This window comes from Loxodonta africana, chromosome 11 (assembly GCF_030014295.1).
Source record: "Loxodonta africana isolate mLoxAfr1 chromosome 11, mLoxAfr1.hap2, whole genome shotgun sequence".
Classification (NCBI taxonomy): domain Eukaryota; kingdom Metazoa; phylum Chordata; class Mammalia; order Proboscidea; family Elephantidae; genus Loxodonta; species Loxodonta africana.
Genome location: NC_087352.1, coordinates 98,831,154 through 98,858,883, shown reverse-complemented (window position 1 = coordinate 98,858,883; position 27,730 = coordinate 98,831,154). Strand labels below are relative to the sequence as shown.

General features: G+C 42.0%; 1 protein-coding gene across 1 annotated transcript in view; it reads left to right on the top strand.

Moving 5' to 3' along the window:
- Positions 1 to 27,025, top strand: part of LAMA1 (laminin subunit alpha 1) — a gene marked incomplete at its 5' end in the record, with an annotated part of 156,831 nt that extends 129,806 nt beyond the window's left edge. Inside the window, 12 exons of the mRNA XM_023544158.2 lie at positions 1,238 to 1,352; positions 1,541 to 1,711; positions 3,242 to 3,393; positions 4,128 to 4,313; positions 6,177 to 6,312; positions 8,642 to 8,754; positions 12,178 to 12,367; positions 12,943 to 13,101; positions 13,646 to 13,799; positions 14,637 to 14,770; positions 25,725 to 25,947; positions 26,535 to 27,025. Coding sequence (XP_023399926.2) covers positions 1,238 to 1,352; positions 1,541 to 1,711; positions 3,242 to 3,393; positions 4,128 to 4,313; positions 6,177 to 6,312; positions 8,642 to 8,754; positions 12,178 to 12,367; positions 12,943 to 13,101; positions 13,646 to 13,799; positions 14,637 to 14,770; positions 25,725 to 25,947; positions 26,535 to 26,695 — 1,894 coding nt within the window. The remainder of the gene's footprint in view (positions 1 to 1,237; positions 1,353 to 1,540; positions 1,712 to 3,241; positions 3,394 to 4,127; positions 4,314 to 6,176; positions 6,313 to 8,641; positions 8,755 to 12,177; positions 12,368 to 12,942; positions 13,102 to 13,645; positions 13,800 to 14,636; positions 14,771 to 25,724; positions 25,948 to 26,534) is intronic.
- Positions 27,026 to 27,730: the final 705 nt, after the last annotated feature.

Below are 27,730 nucleotides of genomic sequence, written 5' to 3'. Positions count from 1 at the left end.
GTTGTAAAGGGACAAATATTGTAGGAGACCACTATTATAAGAACTCGAAAAATAGTTTAAACAGAGAAGAAAATATTTCTTTGATGGTTGCGAGAGTGGGAAGGGAGATAGGGAGAGGGATATTCACTAATTAGATAGGAGACAAGAACTATTTTAGGTGACAGGAAAGACAACACACAATACTGGGGAGGTCAGCACAACTGGACTAAACCAAAAGCAAAGAAGTTTCCTGAATAAACTGAACGCTTCTAAGGCCAGCGTAGCAGGGCCAGGGGTTTGGTGACCATGGTTTCAGGGGACATTTAAGTCAATTGGTATAATAAAATCTATCAAGAAAACATTCTGCATCCCACTTTGAAGAGTGGTGTCTGGGGTCTTAAACACTAACAAGAAGCCATCTAAGATGCATTAATTGGTCTCAACCCACCTGGAGCAAAGGAGAATGAAGACACAAGGTAATTATGAGCCCAAGAGACAGAAAAGGCCACATAAACCAGAGACTACATCAGCCTGAGACCAGAAGAGCTAGATGGTGCCTGGCTACAACCCATGACTGCCCTGACAGGGAACACAACAGAGAGCCCCTGAGGGAGCAGGAGAGCAGTGGGATGTAGACCTCAAATTCTCTTAAAAAGACCAGACTTAATGGTCTGCCTGAGACTAGAAGGACCCCGGAGGCCATGGTCCCCAGACCTTCTGTTAGCCCGGCACAGGAACCATTCCCAAAGCCAACTCTTCAGACAGGGATTGGACTGGACTATGGAATAGAAAATGGTACTGGTGAAGAGTGAGCTTCTTGGATCAAGTAGACACATGAGCTATGTGGGCAGCTCCTGTGTGGAGAGGAGATGAGAGGGCAAAAGGGATCAGAAGCTGGCCGAGAGTGGAGCAAAGGAGTGTGCTGTCTCATTAGAGGGAGAGCAACTAGGAGTATATAACCCATTGTCATCGAGTGAATTCTGACTCATAGAGACCCTATAGGATGGAGTAAAACTGCCACATAGAGCTTCCATGGAATGCCTGATGGATTTGAACTGCCAACCTTTTGTTTAGCAGCCATAGCACTTAAGCACCATGCCATCAGGGTTTCCAGGAGTATATAGCAAGGTGTATATAAATTTTTGTATGAGAGACTGACTTGATTTGTAAACTTTCACTTAAAGCACAATCAAAAAAAATTTTTTAATGGAGTTAAAAAAATCAAATTTCCTTATTGTTCTTATGTCCTTCTCTTCAGGAAAGGCCTCACCAGCAGAAGCTATGTGGGCTGTATCAAAAACTTAGAAATATCTAGATCGACCTTTGATTTGCTCAGAAATTCCTATGGAGTGAGAAAAGGCTGTGCACTGGAGGTATGAAGCCTCTTATTAAGAGTGGAACGAGTTCCTATAAATGCCCCATGATTTATCAACTTAATAACAAAGTAGAAACCAGTGGGGGAGAGAAAAAAGAAAAGATGGGTGAAACAGGCAGTAACCCATTATGGGAGGCTAAATACCCATGGGGAGTTAATGGGATTTCTCATCTCCTTTGTGACCAGCCTATCCGAAGTGTTAGCTTCTTGAAAGGCGGCTACATTGAGTTGCCACCCAAGTCTTTGTCACCAGAATCGACCTTGTTGGCAACATTTGCCACCAAGAACAGCAGTGGCCTCATCATGACTGGCCTTGGCGAGGACCTGGAAAAGCAGAGCCGATGGCAGGCACATGTGGTGAGTAGCTCAAGGGCTGGCCAGCCACTGGCTCAGGGAGGAAATGACTCCTGGAAATGCCAAGGGGAAAATTACTTAGTCATCACATTTATGGTAGCTACTGTGTTCCAAGTTGTTTCTGGGTATGCATTTTCAGTAAGTAAAAGTTACTGTTGCTGCACACCTTTCCCTTGTGAATCAGTGATCTCTTTGTATCATATAATGCATCTGCCTTGTGTAGATACTGAGAAAAAGCATTTGCTGTCTACCCCTAATTTTTTAAAAAACGCATTTAGATAGCATTGCTGAGTTCTTCTGCATTTTCTGCCTATTACTCTTTATCCTGAGGCTGAAACACAAGTCCTTAGGTTTGATAGAGTTCTTTAGTATACTGCTCCACGAAGCTGGATTTTCTTTATCTATTATAGGACTGAAAGGAGCAGAAAGAGAAATGAGGCCTTTGACAAGAACAGCGACCAGCAGTAGGAGAGGAGAGAACTGATAATGTTTTTCCGTGTTTATATTTCATTTCAGCAGCATAGGGCCATTTACCAGCCTCACCCCCCAAACTTGCATGGATCAGGAAATTTGAATGTACTTTACAGAATGCTAATGTATTGTTTTAAGGAAGTACAAATCGTGCAGCTAACATTTGCAGAGGACTATTTTTTTTTTTTATCATCTATCAGGCGCTCCTTGGAAGTTCTATGGGCGGTTCTACTCTGTCCTATAGGGTTGCTGGGAGTTGGAATCCACTCAACAGCAACAGGTTTGGTTTGGTTTTTTTGGTATCATCTACCCTGCAAGATCCTTCCCAGACATTATTTCCATACAATTATATTTTTGAGGAAGAAACAGGGTCAGAGGGCCTGCTTTACCTCCCCAAGGTCACACAGCTGTTACGGGTCAGAGCTAGGTCCACAGGCCCCAAAAACCTCAAGACCCACTTGGTAAAAAGGGCAACGATGACCAAGATTGGTTTGTGGGCCCCACTAAATCTTTGTTTTTGCTTGTTCCTTTTATTATTGAGGTGAAATTTACGTAACATAAAGCTAACCATTTTAAAGTGAACAGTGCAGTTGCACTTAGTACGTTGGCACTGTTGTGCAGCCACAGCCTGTCTACTTCCAGAACATTTTCGCCACTCCTCATGGAGCCCCGGTGGCGCAGTGGGTAAAGAGCTCAGCTGCTAGCCAAAAGATCAGCAGTTCAAATCCACCAGCTGCTCTTTGGAAACCCTATGGGGCAGTCCTACTCTGTCCTATAGGGTCGCTACATCTCTGGGACCATAATGTAGCAATAAATATATATATGAAGACTATGCAGAAATGGGAATCTTTGGTATGTTTAATTAGTGATGATAGCGGAATACAAATCATATAAACATTAGAAAGTAGTATACAAAACTTCAAATATGCTAGATGATGAGATTCTTAAGCAATTGCTTACATGGTGTGAATATTCCCACATTGTCTTTATATGATGATAATTCTTTAAACCATGTAGTAATGGATTTTCTGTGGGAAATTCTCTAACATGAAACCTTCCCAGCCCTTCTTTGCCATCATGCTGATTGAAGGCCACATTGAAGTGCACGTTAATTCTGGGGACGGAACAAGCCTGAGACGAGCTCTCCTGCGTTCTCCTACGGGCACTTACGGTGATGGGCGAGAGCACTCCATCTCCCTGATTAGGAGTAGAAGGTACTGACTGCGTGGCCGGGTGTGGGGACATTGGTGTGATGGTGGTACGGTTACCTCAGGAACCTTTTCCCCTTAAGAACCTATGGATCTTCAGTGCTGATGTAATTTGGATAATTACTATGATATCTGTAGCATTCAAGGTTTTTCATTAGTGTTCAAAGTTTCTATAGTTTCAAAATAATTCTAGAACCTTTTTAGAACACATTCTTGGAAATCAAGTTCATCTGTTTTTAATATTTGTAGAATTTTCATAATTGAACCACCTTAACCCTGCCCTTTTCTGGAGCCCATATAAACTATCTTTGTATTATATAATTCTGTGACGTCAGTATTATGTCAAGATTCCTGTATATTTCCCTTCAAAACTGTAGAAGTGTTTTTATAAGCATACTGGACATTGTGTCGTTTAGGTAAACAGGTAAGAGGATAATTGTTGTTTTTCTTATTAGTTGCTGTCGATCCAAGTCAATTCCAGTTCATGGTGACTCACCTCCCCAAAAAAGCAACCAAATTCCATGATACTTAATAACATTCTTTTCATTTCTGGAGACTGTTTACTTGTAAATTTTAATTTTCCAGATTCAGCTTTTTATTCGCACACAATGTCACGTTAAAGTTTATCTTCAGGAAGGTTTTATTATTCAGGAAGAACTTACCGGAGCTGGGTATTAAAATGTAGTTATCGCTTCATTATATTGTAAAGTTTTCTTTTATTTTCTCCTTTGACCTTTTAGAATTATCACTGTCCAGCTGGATGAGACCAGCCCTGTAGAAATGAGGCTGGGCCCGTTAGCAGAAAGCAGGACAATAGACGTGTCCAACCTGTACGTAGGGGGCATTCCGGAGAGTGAGGTGGCCCCTGTGCTGAAAATGCGGCAGTCCTTCCACGGCTGCGTCGGAAGCCTGATCTTTGACACGGAGTAAGTTCAACCATGTTCTCGGCACGAGTGTGCGCTTTCCGATCTCACAATGGTGAGCCCTAACACTAATCCGCAATCTAATTTTGCTCTTTGAGAGAGTTCCTGAATAACAAGTGAACCCCGTTGTTCCATCAGGTGAATTTTATTGGATTATAACAATGAACTGGTCTAACTATCATACTTAAAAAAAAAAAAGAAAAAGAAAGCCTTGAACATTAGTTCACAGAATTGTCAATCAGTACCAGAGGCTAAAGTACATTTTGACATTTAAAAAGAATGTAGAGATTGTGTGATGCAAGTTTCTTCTGTCTTGCGTTCATTACCTTAAAGAAGCCTTTACACCTGGCCTACTTGCAGTTTCAGATTAGTAATGGTTTCCCCTGAAACCATTACTGTATGACTGAGAAGGGGGGTCTCCCTCCCTGTGTGGCACAGCTGACCTGGAGAACCCTGAGTAGTACTCTGTCAGGAGGAAGGTTGACATGTGCCCACGGGCTCTTCATTCCTTCTGGCTCCCCCTCCACCTTGCTGTCAGCATGTTGATGGGACAGAGCTGTGCCCTGACTGGAATCTGCCAGGAGAAGCCAAATGGGCACTGAGCATCTGGAGACTGAGGTCCCCCTCCTGGCTAGGCCGCTAACTTGTCTTGTGACTGTGACCAAGCGCTTGAATCTCTCGTGGACTCAGTATCCTTTCTTGCAAAATTACCTCTTCGGAATCCTTGAAATTTGCCATAATAAAATGTTACATTGGCATTCAAGAGTATGATAACATTGGAGGCTTGGCTAATTTATTTATAGAGTTGATATAATGTATTTAGCCCCCAATTGTCTGTTCATGGATTAATTAATTGATTAGGTATCCTTATGCTCCTGAAAGCCGTGAGGCTGGGAACTTCAGGGGCAGAAACTTTTCTGTGCTGTTCACAGCCCTGTCCTTGGTTCAAAGCACTGCATATTCAGAAAGTACCCAACAGAGTATGTGCAGGCACTGAACATGTTACCAGGGCTGCAAAGCAAAGGACTTACAACACATGTAGCTCGTGCTCAGGGAGAAGGGAAACCTGTAATCAAGAAATCACAGTGTTTCATAGAGACACTGCTGCATGGTGTTGTAGGAACCAGAGATGGTATCTGTCCCCAAGGCAGCCCAGCCAAGGCTGTAGGAGGCGGGAACAGCTTTCCACGGATGCTCAGGGATTTGCCAGGTGGAAGGCACTGGGATAGCCAGAAAGGTTTTGGGGTAGGTTGCCATTTCAGTCAGAAGGATCAAACAAGAGGACATAGAGGATGACATATGTGGACTCTTAGTCACTATGAAAGAGGGTCAGTTTAGTTACTATGATGCTGTTGGTCATTGTCCAGTCAACTTCAACACGTGGTGACCCCACGTACAGGAAAACAAAATGTTGCCATCTTCATGATCACTGCTATGCACGAGTCCATTGTTGCAGCCACTGTGTATTTTGAGTGCCTTCCAACCTAGGCGGCTCATCTTCCAGCACTGTATCAGGCAATATTCTATTGTGATCCATAGGGTTTTCTTTGGCTAAATTTCAGAAGTAGATCACCAGGCCTAGACTGTCTTAGTCTGGAAGCACCACTGAAACCTGTCCACCGTGAGTGATCCTACTGGTATTTGAAATACCAATGGCATAGCTTCTAACATCATAGCAATATGCAAGCCACATGGTACAACAAACTGACAAATGGGTGATGGTTAATTACTATAAAAGTCATAATATTGATAATACATTAATAGTTTTAATGGATTTTAATTGTTCAGCAATCAAATGACATTGGTTCATGTATTAGTTTGTCATAGCTTAATTAATTTTGAAAACACTTCCTTGTTTGTATCTAGACTTCTAGACTTCACTAGTGCAGTTGGCTATGAACAAGTGGACTGGGACACCTGCTTACTTTCAGAAATGCCTAAACTGGCTCATCAAGGAGAGGACCCCGAGCTTCTGCTAGAACCTCAACCTCTACCCAGTCCGGTAGGAGTGGTCTTCTTTCACTATATCAGCCGAGACTAGTCAGAAGAAAAGAGCCCACACCGGAGGAAATTACAATGGGGAACTGGTTACAACGGTGTTGGAAATGTTGGCAAAGCCAACTGGACCAATGAGGCCCAGGGAGGAGGTGGTGTCACCAGAGCCTAGGAACCAGGGCTGCCCAGAGGGAGCTGAGTCCATGCAGAGAGGGTCACTGGGTGGGAACTGAAACCCCGAAGAAGACAGGCTCTGCTAGGGAGCTTACCTGAAGTGGAAAGAGGGAGAGAAATACTCCGGCACCTTTCCCACACCTCCTTCCAATGCCTTTAATTGGCAGAACCTGGCTAGAAACCATTTTCAAAGAAGCCTGGGAAATGTGGTTTGCAGGGAGGGATCATCCCCTTATGATAAAAAGCAAGTCAGGGAAAGGGTGGGGAATGTTGTCTGAGCAAACTGAAAGATAACACTGCCCAGGATTAAGGACTGCAGGTAACCACCAGCCACCATGACTTGGTTACCACATAACAAGCTTTTTGATAGAGTTTCTGTAAAGACTCCCTCTCACTTTAGATTCAGTCAGAAGAATACAAAAATATTAGACCTTGTACATATTATTGTTGCCTTCAAAAACCGAAAGATTTGATTATATAGGAAAAGCCAGTTTTGACCAAATTTTTTTTTAATAATTCATTTATTTACTTATGATTTTGTGGTTGAGAGCACACACAGCAGAACACACACCAATTCAGCAGCTTCCACATGTACAATTCAGTGACATTGATCACATTCTTTGATTGTGCAACCTTTCTCACCCTCCTTTTCTGAGTGGTTCCGCCCCCATCAACATAAACTCACTGCCTCCTAAGTTTCCTATCTAATCTTTCGAGTTGCTGTTGTCAATTTTATCCCATATAGATAGTTCTTAAGGCAGATACTCTTTACTAGTTAAGCTAAACTATTGTTTGGTTTTAAGATTTCAGGGGATATTTTTGGTTCAAGGTTTAATAGTTTCGGGGATTCATCCAGCCTCTATGGTTCCAGAAAGTCTGGATTCCATGAGAACTTGAAATTCTGTTCTGCATTTCTCCCCTTTTGATAAGGATTGTTCTATAGAATCTTTGATTAAAATATTCAGTAATGATAGCCAGGTACCATCTAGTTCTTCTGGTCTTATGGCAGATCTATATACAACAATGACAAAATTAAAAAAAAGTAGACACTGAGGCTGCTCATGTACAATCAAACACCTCATGGGCTTTGGTTTAGGGTCATGGGTTCATGGGACATCCCAGTTATTTGGCCTAATAATGTGTTTAGTGCCTCTGCTCTACCTCGTAGTTTGTTGTGTAGTGCCTGGGGTCTTAAAAGCTTGCAAACCACCACCCAAACCACAACTATTGGTCTCTATTCACCTGGTACAACAGAGGATGAAAGAGAGTCAGGAGTAGCGGGAGGAAATGGAATGCGTGGCTAATAACCTCCATGAGCAACTGTCTCCTTTGCCCTGACCAAATATTTTTAATGGCAGTCACTGTTATTTTTCATTTTCTTTTCTCCCTTTTCATTTTTACATTTCCTTGATTGAAAGCATGCACTCCAATTATTTGGATGATAGATTAGTCATCCACAAAGCAGTACCTTCCAAGCAGGGCCAATGTTTGAGTTTGAAACAGTTTTCTTGGTAGCATTTACGCCCTCCCGGCCAGAAAACTGAGTCTGTATATGACTTTGATGGACTTGTGCTGTCAGCGTGCAGAGGAAACTGTTGGGCCAGCCTGCAAGAAGCACCTTCTCTGGGCTATGACCCTCTGCCGTGACATCTGAGTCCCTTCCACCTGGCCCCTCCTGTCTGCATCTGGCTCTTCTCAGTGCACGATTAGAGGCCTGTAACCTGTGGGTAGGAGCCCTGGTAGTGCAGTGGTTAAAGCACTTGGCTATTAACCAAAAGGTCCATGGTTTGAACCCACCAGCCCCTCTGTGGGAGGAAGATGTAGCAGTCTGTTTCTGTAAATATTTACAGCTTTGGAAACCCTATGGGGTAGTTCTACTCTGTCCTGTAGGGTTGCTAGGAGTCAGAATCAACTCTGCAGCAGTGGGTTTGGTTTGTTTTTTTTTTTAACCTGTGGGCTCTGCCAGGCTCACAGTGCTTCCACAGCTGCTCTGTTCTCAGGACTGTTCCCAGAGCCCAGTCCTGAGGCACCCCAGAAGACAGCAGCAAGGCCTTTGCCTCTCAGGCCTGATGGGGAATATGAGGTGTTTTCATCATGGAAACCTATACATAATGAACAGGGCTGGCTATGGATGGCTGAGTGTCCCTGTGCCTTTCTTTCAGGGGCAATGTGCAGTGGACAGAGCCCCAGACTTTGTTCCCGATGCTCACCAGTTTGGCCTGGCACAGGACAGCCATTTTGTGTTTCCTTTCGATCAGTCTGCTGTTAGAAAGAGGTAGGTATTATTCTATCATCGTTATGAGGCATCTATTTGCTAGATGTATGTGGGAGGTGCCTTCAGCAACAGTCTTTTCCAAAAGAAGTTTCTTGTGATCATCTTTAACATGGAGTGCTTGACTTTCAACCAAATGGCAACAGTGAGAAGGCAGAGAGATAGAGATTCAGGCAGTGGTTAACGTGAGGGTTCCTGTTGTTCCTATCTTTACTCCTTGATGATGGCTGGCACATAGGTAGCTACCAAAATCAGTCTTCCTTCCAGAATTCCAAGCCCCCTGGATCTATCATAACCCCTATTCTCTTTTAAACATTCACTGATCTGGTAAAATTGTCTACCCAAACTCTTTCACTGTGTCCCCAAATTCTTGTGCCGCACCCACACCTCTACAAGGACCCTCCGCCCTGATACCTGTCTGTCTCCATGAAGCCTTACCATACCCCGCAAGTTTCAAGGCCTAGCTAGCTGAGGTTCCCCAACTCCACAATTCTCCTCTCTCCTTCTTCACATCTCCAGCTCCCCTGAAGTCCATGCCTTGGGACACTACCTCCTTGTCACTGTTGTCTCTGAATCACCACCCCAGTCACCTGCCTTCAAGCATTGGCTCAGTGCCTTTTTTTCTATGCCTCCTGCCATCACTCTCCATGGACTCTGGAGCCGTTTGACACCTGACTCTCAGATCCTCAGGCTCCTACCCACCGAAGGTCTTTTCCTTCTCCTCAGCCACCTTTCCCTATGACTATACCCTTGGCTTCTCCATAAGTGTCTACCCCATGTGCAGCATCTCTGCTTTAAGCATCCTGTTAGCTGGCCTCTGCCCTCTCGTCCTTTTAGCTCTCTTCTCTAATTTTCCGACTCCGGCAGTTCTGCAACCACAGCGTGGCCTCTAAGCTATTAACCCTGTTTCTTCGCACTACCATCAGCCCTCTTTTCTTGCCGCACATCCTAATATATCCCCTGTGCAGACAGATTCCATGCCATTATTATAAGTGCTCCTTCACAAACTCCCTTAGCCTTCTCATCTCCTCCACTATTGTAACCCCAGGCTCCAACAGTCTGCTTTCTACAGGCCAGAGCCCGAACTGGTGATCCAAGCTAGGGAAATGGACATCTCCTTCCTGACGGGCTGAGCTTAAAACAATGACCACACCTCTCAGATGGACCCTCTAAACACGGGAGTCAGTTGCATTTCCTAATATGTTCATATTTTTTTATTTCCCATACTGACTTATTCATAGCTTCTCTTCATATCTCAAAACTCCTAGTCATCCTCACAGCCTCTCTTTGTACCCAGCTGCTAACCTTATCTCACTGAGAAGATTGAAGCTATGGGACAGGAACCCCTTCACATGTTTACAACCAAAAAGATCCACCACCTGCCTTTGCTCCCAAGTCACTCTCTCTTCTCCTACTACTGTGGACAAAGGGTCCTGTTCCTAGCAAGGCCACCCCTCACCTGTCCTCTGGGTCCCATAGCCCTCTCCTGTTCAAGGCCACCAGCACCATCCAGCTCCCCCTCATTAACAGGTGATTACCATCAGCACAGACGTGACCTGCTCAACAGGAAGTGCAGTAAACCCTTGTGCAGAGGCTGTTCTCCATATTTAGCACATGTAACTAGTTTACTTCTCGTGATTATCCTATGAGGAAGGTGTTATTGTCCTCATTTTACACTGAAGAAAATTGAGGCACAGGGAAGTTAAGTAATCTACTCAAAGTCACACAGCTAATGAGAGGTAGAGCGAGGATTCAAACCTGGCAGTCTGCCACCAGAGTCCATGCCTGTAACCATTATGCTATACTCCATCTCTATCAGTTTCTAACTTTTCAAACAGAAACTCCCCACAGCATCCCCCCCGCCACCCCCCCCCCCACACACACACAATATACCAACTCGGTTTCACAGTAAAACTCTGTGAAGGAGTTGCTGTCAGCGTGTCTGCCCCTTTTTCACCTCTGCCCATCCAGTCAGCCTACCCCTCACTCCACAGTCTGCTCTCCTTGGAGTTATCGAAGACCTACATGTGACCACGCTCAGTGATGACTTCTCTGTCCGATGCTCAGCAGCATTACTCACACTTGGCCTCTCGAGTTCTTTCCTGATTTTCCTGCTCTTTCTCTGTCTGCCCTTGTCAGTCTTCTTGACTGGCTCCTCTTCCAGCAGAGAGAGCCCCAAGGCCTCTTCCACATATTCTTCTGTAGTCCTGTGGCCTTAAATACCACCTAGATGCCCCAATGCCCACCTCACTAGCCCTGACCTCCACTAAAGTATATAACCAACTGGTTATTCGACAGCCCCATGTAGATGTAAATAGGCACCTCAGTTCTAACTCACCAAAGCAGAATTCATGATCCTCCCCAAACCTGCTGTCCTGGTCTTTTCCATTCCCACAGACATCCTCACATTCATCTGGTTGCCCAAGGCCCAAATCTAGAGGTTATTTTTTATTGTTTTCTTTTTTTTTTCCCCCTCACTCTCCAAATTCAGTCTGTCAGTAAGTACTATTGCTTTTTCCTCTAGAACATTTAAGAATTAGTTTAACTCCTCGTTTCCACTACCACTGCCCTCTAGTCCAAGCCAGCATCTTGTCCCTGCTGGATAATGTAACTGCTGCCTGGCCGGCCTGCCTGCCTGTCGCTGTCACTCTTGCCTGATCCAATTCATTCCTCATACATCAGACTGAAGGAGCTGTTTAAGATGTAAACCAAACCATACCAACCCCACGCCCTTCCTAAAACCCTGGTGTGACTTCCCACTTCACCTAAAGTCAAATCCCCTGACCCACTGTAATCCAGCCATATCTCCTTTTCTCTGTTCCTTTGAGCTTTTGTAACCTTGCGCTTCCTTCTGAGGGAAGACTTCCCAGATTCAGCCTTCCTTCCACATCTGTGGTGGTTCTCCCACATGGTCACCATTGGGGATGCTGGCTTGTCAACCATTATTAAGCCCTTTCTTCCAGTATACTCTGTATTTCTCTTAAAAAAAAAAAAAAAATGCTTTTTCTACTGAACTTTGTGTGGTTTGCTCCTTCTTGTCATTCAGATATGAAATGAAACATCATCTTTTCAGAAATGCCTACCCTGACTACTTAATGTAGCCACCAGTTCCCCTCTGCATGACCTGATCTTAACTCTGCCCAGCACTCTGCGCTTCCGGATATATTTCAGATATTAGTTTCAGGAGAGATGAGATCTTGTTTTGTTCACTGCTTTATCCTTAGCTCTGAGAAGAGGTCCTGGCATATGTAGGTACACAGTAACGGTCGGTTGGTCGGTCGGTCGGTCAGGTTGGCTCTCTCCTTCCACTTCCTTTTTAATATACAAATGTTGAAACAATTATTGAGTTCTCTTTTTGCAGTTATGATAAAAATTAAGAGTGAAAGCTGATTCCTTTCTGAATGCTGAGCTCGTTTTCTCTTCCAGGCTTTCAGTTCAGCTCAGGCTTCGAACATTTGCCTCCAGTGGTCTGATCTACTACATGGCTCATCAAAACCAAGTTGACTATGCCACACTCCAGCTCCATGGCGGCCGCCTCCATTTCATGTTTGACCTTGGCAAAGGAAGGACAAGAGTCTTCCACCCCACGCTGCTCAATGATGGCCAGTGGCACACGGTAAGTTGTTCAGAGTTTTGTGATCACCTGCTCTGAGTTTTATTCTATCTGTAACTTTTGTTCACTCCATTTCACTGAAGTGGAATGAGTCCCTTGGATGTCTAGTCTGCTCTGAGTCTGGTATCTCCCCCATAGAACATAAGCTCCATAAAGACAGGGCCTTTCCCTGTTTCGTGAAATATCTTCAGGGTTTTGACGGTATTTACTGCTGACACTTCATAGGCACTCAGTAAACACTGGCAGAAGGAATGAAAGGTACCAGAAATGCCTTCTACTTGATAAGGCATAAATAAAATCCACTGTGGCATGAACAGACCAGAGCTGAGCTCATGGCATTTGCTTTCTGATAAATAGGACTCTGGGAGACTTTCTGTTCTGAAGTGTGCTTTACCCAAGCCTGTGTCTGCACTTCTGCAAGGGTCAGCCCTTTTCGACACCAATTGCGTGAAACTCTTACCCATCCTTAGGATTTAGTTCAGGTTATTACAACTGTAATTAACAGGTATTGCAAGGAAACATCTGTTAATGCTTCCTCAGGTTCCTTCAAAGTCATGGATGCTTTCATTTTGCTTTAGGTCAAGACAGAGTACTTGAAAAGAAAGGGCTTCATGACTGTTGACAGCCTAGAATCCCCAATGGTGACGACAGTGGGAGATGGCACTACGTTGGATGTGGAAGGAAAGTTCTACCTGGGAGGGCTTCCCGCTGAGTACAGGGCCAGAAACATTGGAAATGTAAGCAGCTTTTCTGTCTGGGGGCCCATTTTACCTTTAGTGTAGCTGTGTTTATTTTGCACAGGAAAGTAGTTCTTCACATAGTTATGGTTGAGTCACCTTGTTCGAACCCAGGGCTTGGCTGCAACACGCATGTTCTTTCAAACCGTGTCCCCAGATTGTGTGTCACGGCTTCTCCTTAATTCCTGACCAGACTTTCCTGCCTATCAGTTTATGAACATTTCCATTTCTGTAGTCACTGAGCATAGTATGAATGAGGAAGCCCATCAAATTTATATTTACAGATTAGTAAACTCAGCATTCTTGATTTCCAAGATATTTAATTAAAATAACAGAGAACACTTTTACTGCATTATCAGCCAAAATGTTCATATGGTAGCTCTAAATTAGACATTCATGTTAAGTATTGTAGCAACTTTAAAGAACAAAAAGATATTTTAATTGCTTTGATGAATGAATCAAATGTGATGAAGTATAGGAAAAAATGCATCCTTGCCCTTCTTGTATAATCACCACATCTACTCTAATGTGGCGTTTGGTTTAGATCACCCACAGCATCCCTGCCTGCATTGAGGAGGTGACCATTAATAGCAAGCCGCTGGACAAGGGCCGCCCAGTATCTGCCTTTGCAGTGAACAAGTGCTATGCAGTGGCCCAGGAAGGAACTTTCTTTGAAGGAAGTGGATATGCTGCTCTTGGTATGTATTACCAGCAGCCTCAAAAGAAATGGTTGGGATCAGCCTGCACCTCTCCTTCACTCTTTACTTCCTATGGTGGCTCAGATAGTTGCTCCCTGGCTGGAGCTCTGGCCCTTGCTGGGCAGCCCTTCTTTTCTAAGCTGCAATTTCACTAGTTTCTTCCATTTTCCTTCCGCCCTGGGGCTAAGAACAACCGCCTGCTATTGCTAATATCCCCAATTTGACATCTCAGCTTTTTTATCACCTGAATAGAAATTGTCTCAATTAAACTCCCACTTTTGAAAAGACTACTGTGGACTCTGACTGATACATTAAGTAAATGATGGTAACCAGTATGTAAATACTGGCAAAATAAAATCGACCCTTGGATACACAGTGGGGGATTATATAGATCAAATGCTGTTTGTTTCTTGGTTTATTTGTTTTTTTCCCCCAACACTGCATGGGTAAGACTGCTGAAAGATGGAAGTATCCATAGAGCAAGGCAGCATTGGTACTTGTCCAAAATGTAAGCCTGTGCAGAGTGCCAAATGCTCACCCAGCAGTGGTTGAAAGGACATGCCTGCTCTCTATCTAGTCTGGCTTTTCCCAGCAGATTGCACATGCCAGACATTCTGTAAGAGCATTGTTTCACCCGACAGATGTGGAAGCTGAGGCTTAGACGGTGGAAGTGACTTGCTGGTGGTGATGGAACTGGATCCAGAGGAAGAGCTGGAACCAGGTCTCCTAAGCCTCAGTCAGGAGCGGAACTGCACAGCCCACAGCCTGCCTGTGAGCTGAGCCATCCTGAGCCTGGCAGGCTCAGCTCTTACTCTGTGTTGTCCTTGTGTTTTTCAGTCAAAGAAGGCTACAAAGTCGGGTCAGATGTAAACATCAGCCTGGAGTTCCGTACCTCCTCGGGGAACGGCATCCTCCTGGGGATCAGCAGCACCAAAGTGGATGCCATTGGATTAGAGATTGTCAGTGGCAAGGTAGGTGCTTAATCTCAGCGGCGTCCTCCTGTGCCCTGGTGTCAGACACAGAAAGGTGAGAAACAGTAAACATACCTAGATCCAATTATCTACTATAATAGAGTGGAGAAAGGGTTCAATAAATATTTAAAAACAGGTAGTCCTAAAAAGCTTTTCAAAAGAAACTTCTTTTATAATTTTGAAATGAAACTTACAGCAAAGTTGCACCTACAGTAGTTTTCCAGCTGATGCCCATCCCTCCCAATATATGTTTAACTTTGGAGGGGGGGAATAATTATAGATTCATAAGAAGTTACAATGAAATATGTACAGGGAGGTCCCCATCCACCCTCCTCTCACCACCCCCTCTCCCAGTGCTAGTTAGCATCTTGCTCAAATCGGTGCCTGTTTTCAGGACAATAGGAGCTGATTGGTTCATTGAGAGTGTCAGTGCATGCCACCTGATAGCACCTGTGCAAGAGCGTTTACTGATTCCCTTCTGACAGCCCATTGATACTCTGCCACAGCAAACGGGACCACAAAAATCTAAGCCTTGCAAAACATGGGAGGGAGGGGGTAGAGAATTGCAAGTACATAGTTGTATCGTTCTTATGCTGTATGTGAAGCTATTCCACATTAGTTGAAGGTGGACTGTGAAAAATTAAAGATGTATATTATAAACTCTTGGGTAGCCATTAAAAAACTGAAAAAAAAAAAAGACTTCACCAAAAGAGTAAAAAGACAACCTACAGACTGGGGGAAAAAAAATTGGCTAAGACAAATCCGATCAGTGTCTAATGTCTAAAATCTATAAAATACTGCTAAACCTCAACAACAAAAAGACAAATAATCGAATTAAAAAATTGGGCAAAGAACATGAACAAATATTTCACCACGGAAGTCATTCAGGCAGCTGATACACGAGGAAATCCTCAGGATCATTAGCCAGTAGAGAAATGCAAATCAAAACCTATAAGGAGATACCGTGTCACCCCAACGAGGCTGACATTCATCCAAAAAACACAAAATAGTAAATGCTGGAGAGGTTGTGGAGAGACTGGAACACTTATACACTGCTGGTGGGAATGTAAAATGGTACAACCACTTTGGAAATTGATTTGGCACTTCCTTAAAAAGCTAGAAATAGAGGTGGGGCCAAGATGGCTGACTAGGTAGAAGCTACCTTGGATCCCTCTTGCAACAAAGACTCAGAAAAACAAGTGAATCAATCACATACATGACAATCTATGAACCCTGACCATCAAACACAGATCTAAAGAGCTGACCTGAGTGACAGAGACTAAGAACGAACAATCACGGAGAAGCAATGACTGCTTTCAGAGCCTGGAGCCAGCGTCCTAGTCAGAAAACATTGGCACCAGGCTTTGGACTGGGAGGAGGGGAGCTGAGCACAGCATCCTGAGACAGCGCAAACATGGGTCGCGGCCCTAGCCCCCAGAAGTGACCTCGGGGGAAGCCCAGCCAGTGCATGCAGGCAGCACAGCAACGCGGCTGACAGGAGGAGAAGTCACCGGGAGGCAGCAACTGATTTTGGAGCCTGGAGTGCGGCATCCCAGCCAGGGAACCTTGGCGCTGGGCTTTGGACTAGGAGCGGAGGAACTGACCAAGGCTTCTGAGACAGCACAAGCACAGGATGTGGGCCTGACCCTCGGGGGCAATCTCGACCCAGCCAACGCACACAGGCTACACACCCTCAGGAGACTCAGATAAAACAGTCATCACCAAACAAGATAATTAACTTTGTTTTTTTTATATTCTGGGGTGCTACTCTCTCCTATTTATCTGATCCCTCCCCTCCCCTTCCCAGGTGGCTTCATTAACATTGGAATTTCCTGAGCCAGAGAGTGAAGTGCTCTGCGGTTTTTCTTTTCTTTTTCTTTTTGTCTTTTCCTAACCCATTCTCCTGGCCTGAGAGAAGCAGCTACAAAAAACCCAGGGACCAAAAATCCTTCCCTAATTGGACTAAAAATACAGTACCAGCGTATGAGATCCACTGTCTTGGGCTTTCATCCCTAAAGGGAACAAGGTGGCTATTATAACGCAAAGGCAATTCTGATAGGGATCTGACTGTAATTGTTTTAGGGGATTACTGGAAAGACAAGTTTCCCAGGTCTCATATCTCTGCTTATTCAACAGAGCCCTCACTGACCCACAACAGGGAACTGAGGGCTGAAGCTCCCCCCAGACCACCTAGCCTCCTGTCTTAGGTGTCTGAGGAAGGTGACACCCACCAATCTGTAGAGGTACTTGCATTGGGGGCCTAAGGTACAGCTGCAGAGCCCACCCACCAAAGTGCTTTAGGAAAAGAGACACACTTACCTCACTGGCACTTGGGGGAAGCCTGTCAGCATCCTGCCCCCCGTGGAGTGTGACCCCCTGCTGCTACTAGAATCTGGTGCATACAACGATCACCACTACTCCTCTAGGTGCATAGATGACAGTCTGCACCACACACTTGATGACCCAAAATCAGATTCTACTCAAGAATAGTGAATGGACTCTTAGGCTTATATATCTGGTAACAGCACAAACCAGCTGGTAACAGGACATAAGTGACTCAAGGGCTACAACAATCAAGACAGCACAATCTAGTAGCCCATCTACCTATATTGAAAGAAAACAAAACAAGATAAGACTCAGTGAGCAAATATAGAATAAATCACTACAATATCTTAGTGATGGCTCAGAGACAGCAGTCGATATCCAACCACATAAAGAAGCAGACCATGATTGCTTCTACAACTCCCCAAACTAAAGAATCAAAATCTTTCCCAAATGAAGATACAATCCTGGAATTGCCAGATGCAGAATATAAAAAAATAATGTACGGAATGCTTCAGGACATCAGGGATGACCTCAAAAATGAAATAAGGCAATCTACACAAAAAGCCAAGGAACACACTGATAAAGCAGTGGAAGAAATCAAAAAGATTATTCAAGAACATAGTGGAAAAATTAATAAGCTGCAAGAATCCATAGAGAGACAGCATTCAGAAATCCAAAAGATTAACAGTAAAATTACAGAATTAGACAACTCAATAGGAAGTCAGAGGAACAGACTCGAGTAATTGGAATGCAGAGTGGGGGACCTGGAGGACAAGGGAATTGACACGAATGTAGCTGAAAAAAATCAGATAAAAGAATTTAAAAAAATGAAGAAACCCTAAGAATCATGTGGGACTCTATCAAGAAGAATAACTTGCGAGTGATTGGAGTCCCAGAACAGGGAGGGATAATAGAAAATACAGAGAGAATAGCTGAAGATCTGTTGGCAGAAAACATTCCTGACATCATGAAAGACAAAAGGATATCTATCCAAGGTGCTCATCAAACCCCATATAAGATTGATTCAAAAAGAAATTTACAAAGACATATTATCATCAACTTGCCAAAACCAAAGATAAAGAGAAAATTTTAAAAGCAGCCAGGGATGAAAGAAAGATCTCCTACAAAGGAGAATCAATAAGAATCAGTTCAGACTACTCACCAGAAACCATGCAGTCAAGAAGGCAATGGGATGACATATATAGAGCACTGAAGGAGAAAAACTGCCAGCCAAGGATCATATATCCAGCAAAACTGTCTCTCAAATATGAAGGTGAAATTAAAACATTTACAGATAAACACAAGCTTAGAGAATTTGCAAAAACCAAACCAAAGCTACAAGAAATACTGAAGGAAATTGTTTGATCACAAAATCAATAATATCAGACACCAGCACAGCACACGGTCACAGAACAGAACATCCTGATATCAACTCAAATAGGGAAATCACAAAAACAAATTAAGATTAATTGTAAAAACAAAAAAAAAAAACTCTCAAAACAGTGAATCATTGAAGGCAATATATAAAAGATCGCAATAATCAAAAAGAGGGACTAAATACAGGAAGCATAGAACTGCCATAGGGACAGGGAAACAAGGCAATATAGGACAATACAAGTTAGGTTTTTACTTAGAAAAATAGGGGTAAATATTAAGGTAACCACAAAGCGGTATAACAACTCCATAACTCAAAATAAAAACCAAGAAAAATATAACTACTCAGCAAACATAAATTCAACTACTATGAAAATGAGGAACACACAATTTACAAAGAAAAATGTCTCAGCACAAAAAAGTAAATGGAAAAATGAAATTGTCAACAACACACAGAAACAGGCATCAAAATGACAGCACTAAACACATTCTTATCTGTAATTACGCTGAATGTAAATGGACTAAATGCACCAATAAAGAGACAGAGAGTCTCAGACTGGATAAAGAAACACAATCCGTCTATATGCGGCCTACAAGAGACACACCTTAGACTTAGAGACACAAACAAACTAAAACTCAAAGGATGAAAAAAATATATATCAAGCAAACAACAATCAAAAAAGAGCAGGAGTGGCAATATTAATTTCTGACAAAATATACTTTAAAGTTAAATCCACCACAAAGGATAAAGAAGGACACTACATAATGATTAAAGGGACAATAGACCAGGAAGATATAACCATATTAAATATTTATGCACTCAATGACAGGGCTGCAAGATACATAAAACAAACTTTAACAGAACTGAAAATTGAGATACACACCTCTACAATTATAGTAGGAGACTTCAACACACCACTTTCGGAGAAGGACAGGACTTCCAGTAAGAAGCTCAATAGAGACACGGAAGACCTAATTGCTACAATCGACCAACTTGACCTCATAGACTTATACAGAACACTCCACCCAACTGCTGCAAAATACACTTTTTTTTCTAGTGCACATGGAACATTCTCTAGAATAGACCACATATTAGGTCATAAAACAAACCTTTGCAGAATCCAAAACATCAAAATATTACAAAGCATCTTCTCAGACCACAAGGCCAAAAAAGTAGAAATCAATAACAGAAAAATCAGGGAAAAGAAATCAAATACTTGGAAACTGAGCAGTACCCTGCTCGAAAGAGACTGGGTTATAGAAGACATTAAGGAGGGAATAAAGAAATTCATAGAATGCAACGAGAATGAAAACACTTCCTATCAAAACCTCAGGGACACAACAAAAGCAGGGCTCAGAGGTCAATTTATATCGATAAATGCACACGTACATAAAGAAGAAAGAGCCAAAATCAGAGAACTGTCCCTACAACTTGAACAAATAGAAAGTGAGCAACAAAAGAAACTCACAGGTACCAGAAGAAAAGAAATAATAAAAATTAGAGCTGAACTGAAGGAATTAGAGAACAGAAAAACAGTTGAAAGAATTAACAAAGCCAAAAGCTGGTTCTTTGAAAAAATTAACAAAATTGATAAACCATTGGCCACACTGACTCAAGAAATACAGGAAAGGAATCAAATAACCCAAATAAGAAACGAGATGGGCCACATCACAACAGACCCAACTGAAATTAAAAGAATCGTATCAGATTATTACAAAAAATTGTACTCTAACAAATTTGCAAACCTAGAAGAAATGGATGAATTCCTAGAAAAACACTACCTACCTAAACTAACACAATCAGAAGTAGAACAACTACATAGACCCATAACAAAAAAAGAGATTGAAAAGGTAATCAAAAAACTCCCACCAAAAAAAAGCCCTGGCCCAGATGGCTTCACTGCAGAGTTCTACCAAACTTTCAGAGAAGAGTTAACACCACTACTATTAAAGGTATTTCAAAGCATAGAAAATGATGGAATACTACCTAACTCATTCTATGAAGCCACCATATCCCTGATACCAAAACCAGGTAAAAAAAAAAAAAAAAGACACCACAAAAAAAGAAAATTACAGACCTATATCCCTCAAGAACATAGATGCAAAAATCCTCAACAAAATTCTAGGCAATAGAATTGAAGAACATATCAAAAAAATAATCCACCACGACCAAGTAGGATTTATACCAGGTATGCAAGGCTGGTTTAATATTAGAAAAACAAAAAAAAAAAAAAAAAAATTTTTTTTATTTTATGCAAGGCTGGTTTAATATTAGAAAAACCATTAATATAATCCACCATATAAATAAAACAAAAGACAAAAACCACAGGATCTTATCAATTGACGCAGAAAAGGCATTTGACAAAGTCCAACACCCATTCATGATAAAAACTCTCAGCAAAATAGGAATTGAAGGAAAATTCCTCAACATAATAAAGGGCATCTATTTTTATACAGCCAACATCACCCTAAATGGAGAGAGCCTGAAAGCATTCCCCTTGAGAACGGGAGCCAGACAAGGATGCCCTTTATCACCGCTCTCATTCCACATGGTGCTAGAGGTCCTAGCCAGAGCAATTAGGCTAGACAAAGAAATAAAGGGCATCCGGATTGGCAGGGAGGAAGTAAAATTATCTCTATTTGCAGATGACATGATCTTATACACAGAAAACCCTAAGGAATCCTCCAGAAAACTACTGAAACTAATAGAAGAGTTTGGCAGAGTCTCAGGTTATAAGATAAACATACAAAAATCACTTGGATTCCTCTACATCAACAAAAAGAACATCAAAGAGGAAATCACCAAATCAATACCATTCACAGTAGCCCCCAAGAAGATAAAATACTTAGGAATAAATCTTACCAAACATGTAAAAGACCTATACAAAGAAAACTGCAAAGTACTAGTGCAAGAAACTAAAAAGGACCTACATAAGTGGAAAAACATACCTTACTCATGGATAGGAAGACTTAACATAGTAAAAATGTCTATTCTACCAAAAGTCATCTATACATACAATGCACTTCCGATCCAAATTCCAATGACATTTTTTAATGTGATGGAGAAACAAATCACCAACTTCATATGGTAGGGAAAGAAGCCCCGGATAAGTGAAGCATTACAGAAAAAGAAGAAGAAAGTGGGAGGCCTCATTCTACCTGATTTTAGAACCTATCATACAGCCACAGTAGTCAAAACAGCCTGATACTGGTACGACAACAGGCACATAGACCAATGGAACAGAATTGAGAACCCAGATATAAATCCATCCACATTTGAGCAGCTGATATTTGACAAAGGCCCAGTGTCAGTTAATTGGGGAAAAGATAGTCTTTTTAACAAATGGTGCTGGCATAACTGGATATCCATTTGCAAAAAAATGAAACAGGACCCATACCTCACACCATGCACAAAAACTAACTCCAAGTGGATCAAAGACCTGAACATAGAAACTAAAATGATAAAGATCATGGAAGAAAAAATAGGGACAACGTTAGGAGCCCTGATACAAAGCATAAACAGAATACAAAACATTACCAAAAATGACAAAGATAAATCAAACACCTATGCTCACCTAAAGACTTCACCAAAAGAGTAAAAAGACCATCTACAGATTGGGAAAAAATTTTCAGCTATGACATCTCCGACCAGCACCTGATGTCTAAAATCTATATGATTCTGTTAAAACTCAACCACAAGAAGACAAACAACCCAATCAAAAAGTGGGCAAAGGATATGAACACGCACTTCACTAAAGAAGATATTCAGGCAGCTAACAGATACATGAGAAAATGCTCTCGATCATTAGCCATTAGAGAAATGCAAATTAAAACTACGATGAGATTCCATCTCACTCCAACAAGGCTGGCATTAATCCACAAAACACAAAAGAATAAATGTTGGAGAGGCTGCGGAGAGACTGGAACTCTTATACACTGCTGGTGGGAATGTCAAATGGTACAACCACTTTGGCAATCTATCTGGCATTTTCTTAAAAAGTTAGAAATAGAACTACCATACAACCCAGAAATCCCACTCCTTGGAATATACCCTAGAGATATAAGAGCCTTCACACAAACAGATATATGTGCACCCATGTTTATTGCAGCTCTGTTTACAATAGCAAAAAGCTGGAAGCAACCAAGGTGTCCATCAACGGATGAATGGTTAAATAAATTATGCTATATTCACACAATGGAATACTACGCATTGATAAAGGACAGTGACAAATCTGTGAAACATTTCATAACATGGAGGAACCTGGAAGGCATTATGCTGAGTGAAATTAGTCAGAGGCAAAAGGACAAATATTGTATAAGACCACTATGATAAGATCTTGAGAAATAGTATAAACTGAGAAGAACACATACTTTTGTGGTTATGAGGGGGGAGGGAGGGAGGGCGGGAGAGGGTTATTTACTGATTAGTTAGTAGATAAGAACTACTTAAGTGAAGGGAAGAACAATACTCAATACACGGAAGGACAGCTCAACTGGACTGGACCAAAAGCAAAGAAGTTTCCGGGATAAACTGAATGCTTCGAAGGTCAGCAGAGCAAGGGCGGGGGTTTGGGGACTATGGCTTAAGGGGACTTTCAAGTCAATTGGCAAAATAATTCTATTATGAGAACATTCTGCATCCCACTTTGAAGTGTGGTGTCTGGGGTCTTAAATGCTAACAAGCGGCCATCTAAGATGCATCAATTGGTCTCAACCCACCTGGATCAAAGGAGAATGAAGAATACCAAGGTCACACAATATCTATGAACCCAAGAGACAGAAAGGACCACAAGAACCAGAGACTTACATCATCCTAAGACCAGAAGAACTAGATGGTGCCTGGCCACAACCGATGACTGCCCTGACAGGGAGCACAACAGAGAACCCCTGAGGGAGCAGGAGATCAGTGGGATGCAGACCCCACATTCTCATATAAAGACCAGACTTAATGGTCTGACTGAGACTAGAAGAATCCCAGCGGTCATGGCTCCCAAACCTTCTGTTGGCCCAGGACAGGAACCATGCCCAAAGACAACTCATCAGACATAGAATGGACTGGACAATGGGTTGGAGAGAGATGCTGATGAGGAGTGAGCTACTTGTATCAGGTGGGCACTTGAGATTGTGATGGCATCTCCTGTCTGGAGGGGAGATAGGAGGGTAGAGAGGGCTAGAAACTGGCAAAACCGTCATGAAAGGAGAGACTGGAAGGAGGGAGTGGGCTGACTCGGGAGAGTAAGTGGGAGTATGGAGTAAGGTGTATATAAGCTTATATGTGACAGACTGACTTGATTTGTAAACTTTCACTTAAAGCACAATAAAAATTTTTTAAAAAAAAAGAACAGCTAGAAATAGAATTACCATATGATCCAGCAATCCCACTCCTTGGAATATATCCTAGAGAAATAAGAGCGGTCACACGAGTAGATGTATGCACACCCATGTTCATTGCAGCACTGTTCACAGTAGCAAAAAGAGGGAAACAACCTAGGTGCTCATCAACGAATTAATGGATAAGCAATTATGGTATCTACACACAATGGAATACTATGCAACGATAAAGAACAACAGTGAATCCGTGAAACATCTCATAACATGCATGGATCTGGAAGGCATTGTGCTAAGTGAAATTAGTCAGTTCCAAAAGGACAAATATCGTATGAGGCCACTGTTATAAGAACTCAAGAAACGATTTAAACACAGAAGAAAACATTTGTTGATGGTTATGAGGGTGGGGAGGGAGAGAGAGGGGTATTCACTAATTAGAGAGTAGATGAGAATTATTTTAGATGAACGGAAGGACAGTATTCAATACAGGGGAAGTCAGCACAACTGGACTAAACCAAAAGCTAAGAAGTTTCCTGAATATAACTATATACTTCGAGGGACACAGTAGTAGGGGTGGGGGCCTGGGGGCCATGGTTCAGGGGACATCTAGGTCAACTGTCATAACAAAGTTTCTTAAGAAAATGTTCTGCATCCCACTTTGGTGAGTAGCATCTGGGATCTTAAAAGCTAGCAAGCGGCCATCTAAGACCCACCTGGAACAGAGGAGAATGAAGAACACCAAAGACACAAGGAAAATATAAAGCCCAAGAAACAGAAAGGGCCACATAAACCAGAGACTCCATCAGCCTGAGACCAGAAGAGCTAGATGGTGTCCAGCTACCACTAATGACTGCCTGACAGGAAATACAACAGAGAAGCCCCTAAAGGAGCAGGAGAAAAGTAGGGTGCAGGACTCAAATTCCAGTAAAAAGTCCAGACTTAATGCTCTGACATGGCCCCTGGACCCTCTGTTAACTCAAAACTAAAACCATTCCCAAAGCCAACTCTTCAGACAAAGATTAGCCTGGACTATAAGATATAAAATGATACTTGTGAAGAGTGTGCTTCTTAGCTCAAGTAGATTAAAAAAAAAAAAGTAGATACATGAGACTAAATGAGCAGCTCCTGTCCAGAGGTGAGATGAGAAGGCAAAAAGGGACAGGAGCTGGTTGAATGGACATTGGAAATCCAGGGTAGAAAGGAGTGTGCTGTCACATTATAGGGAGAGCAACTAGAGTCACATAACAATGTGTGTATAAATTTTTGTATAAGAAACTAACTTGAAATGTAAACTTTCACTTAAAGCACAGTAAAAAAAATTTTTAATTTTTTTTAAAGAGCAAGAAATTATCAGCCAATAATAGGGATAAAATGCAAAATATACCAAAAATTACATTTTTTGACAGTCACTATACTTCTGATAAAATTTTTTACATGTCATAAAAATTTGCAAGTGGATACAAAGTTTCCAAAATTCTTTTAAGGTATAGGTGAGGGGGAAAATTTGCCATGAGCACTGTGTAGAGGCAGTGAGATGATCTAGAGGCAGTTTGGTTTAGATGTGAGTATGAAGTAGAGAAGAAGAGGGCAAGGGGGCAGGTGTGAATACTGAGATCCTGTCCACCCATTGTAGGATATCCTACTGATCAACATCCAGTGGGCATGTTACTGAGAGGGTGACTCAGGCTTGTTCCCCTGGAGGTGGCCATTTGCCCTTTTGAAAATTTTAAGAGTAGTATAGCATCTGAATCCTTTAAGAGGTTATTTTTCAAAATGATGACATTTGTTTGTTTGTTTTTTAATAGTTAGCTCTCCTTTTTAGCAGAATGCCATGCTTTCCTCCATTCCAAGAGCTTAAACAAATGGACTGTGTTTCTTAAGTATGGAAAAATTTACCACGACATTTACTTGTCTGTTGTGTGTTTAGCTTTTGTTTCATGTTAACAATGGTGCCGGGAGGATAACAGCCACATATGAGCCCAAAGCTAGGGCTACTCTCTGTGATGGGAAATGGCACAAACTCCAAGCAAACAAAAGCAAACACCGCGTGGTTCTGACTGTCGATGGGAATGCAGTTCGTGCTGAAAGCCCATACCCCCAGTCCACCTCGGCAGATACCAACAACCCCATGTATGTCGGTGGCTATCCTGGTAAGTATGGCTACCTGCTCCGCTCTTTCGCTGCCGTTGGGGGATGTCTTAGTCGGTTCAGGCGGGTAGAGAAGAGGGATTGTAAATACATAGTTTGAGTGACCAATCCTTTACCATTAGAAAGGAAGGCTATTTCAAATACCTGGGAATTCTTGGAAAAAATAAAATGATCTCTCCACGTAAGTTAATCATTAGGTAAGACTGTGAGAGCATTGGATCTGATTTAAAGTAAGCTAGGTGGCTTTACCTAGAAGGATCTGACATCATTTTAGGGAACAAACGTGGGTCTTGTCATCTCACATCAATTTTCCGTCAGAATCATGCACTTCAGCTGTACCAAGTAATTGTTACAAATGATAATAATGTAAACATTTATTTTGTGACTTTAATGTAACAATGCCTTTTAATTATTAAATATTAAAGTTTCCTATGAATTCTACTATTCACTGAAGCCACAAATGTGGTAAGAAATTCTTCCAATTTTGTTATAGAAACCACTTGAGATTATTTTTGTCTCTGTTGGGCTACATATGCCATTTCAACAAAGCGAAGCAAGGTTTACCTTCTCTTCCTTCTTCCCTAAACAGCTGATGTGAAGCAGAACTGCCTAACCAGCAAAGCCTCGTTCCAGGGCTGCTTGAGAAAGCTCACTCTGACGAAGGGCTCACAAGTGCAGTCCTACGACTTCAGCAAAGCTTTCCGCCTACAAGGAGTTTTCCCACATTCCTGTCCTGGGCCTGAGCCCTGAACCAGGAAAAATCTTTGGTTGGGAACCATGGTGTGTATTCTGAGGAGAATTACTTTTGTGAATTAAAATCTCTTCCATTCAGATTTCATTTCCAACTCAGGTTAAGTGTTTCCAGAAAGAAGTATTGAGCTTATGTTAAACTAAAACCATGTGTTACAACAAATACCTCTATTAAATAGCTCCAAGACATAAATGGAATTAATTGGCTCTCCGAGGTTTTTTTTTTTATTAATCTTTGTAAACATTGAATGTTCTATTGTTTACTCGACAGTATTTTGTTTTGCATTTTGAGCTTTTAAAAAATAAAATATCATTACAAACTGTAATAGATTAGAGCAGAGTATGAATACTTTTATTTCCTTATCAAAATTGTAAGCTCCAGTTTCTACAGAAGTAGTGCCATTGGTTAAATTCCAGCATAGGGCCAAACAATTTGCAACCTGAGCTTTTAAACAAAACGTGGAACATACATGCTACAATATGGATGGAGCTTGAAGACATTACACTGAATGAAATAAGTCAATCACAAAAGACAAATATTGTATGACTTCACTGATATAAAAAAGACAAGAACAGACAAATGTATAGAGACCAAAGTTTGTTAGTGGTTACCAGGGGCAGAAGGGAGGGAAAAAGGAGCTAGGGGGTTACTGCTTACAGAATACTGAGTTTCAGATATGGTGACAGAACAGTTGCATTGATTAAGGGTAGGTTGCACAGCCAATTAATGTAATTGCTGTGAGTAAGCCGTATATCTGTAAAAAGTTGAACTGGCAAAAGTTGTTTAATAGGTACATTACGACAATGACAAAAAAAAAAAAAGCTGCTGAGGCTGCTTATGTACAACCAAACACCTGATGGGATTTGGTTCCTTGGTTTGGAGATTTAGGTTCGTGGTTACATGGGACACCCCAATTGACCTAATATCATGTTTACGGCTTCTGTTTTACCTCCTAGTTTGTTGTGTAGTGCCTGGAGTCTTAAAATCTAGCAAGCAGCCATCTAAGTTACAACAATTGGTCTCTATTCCCCTGG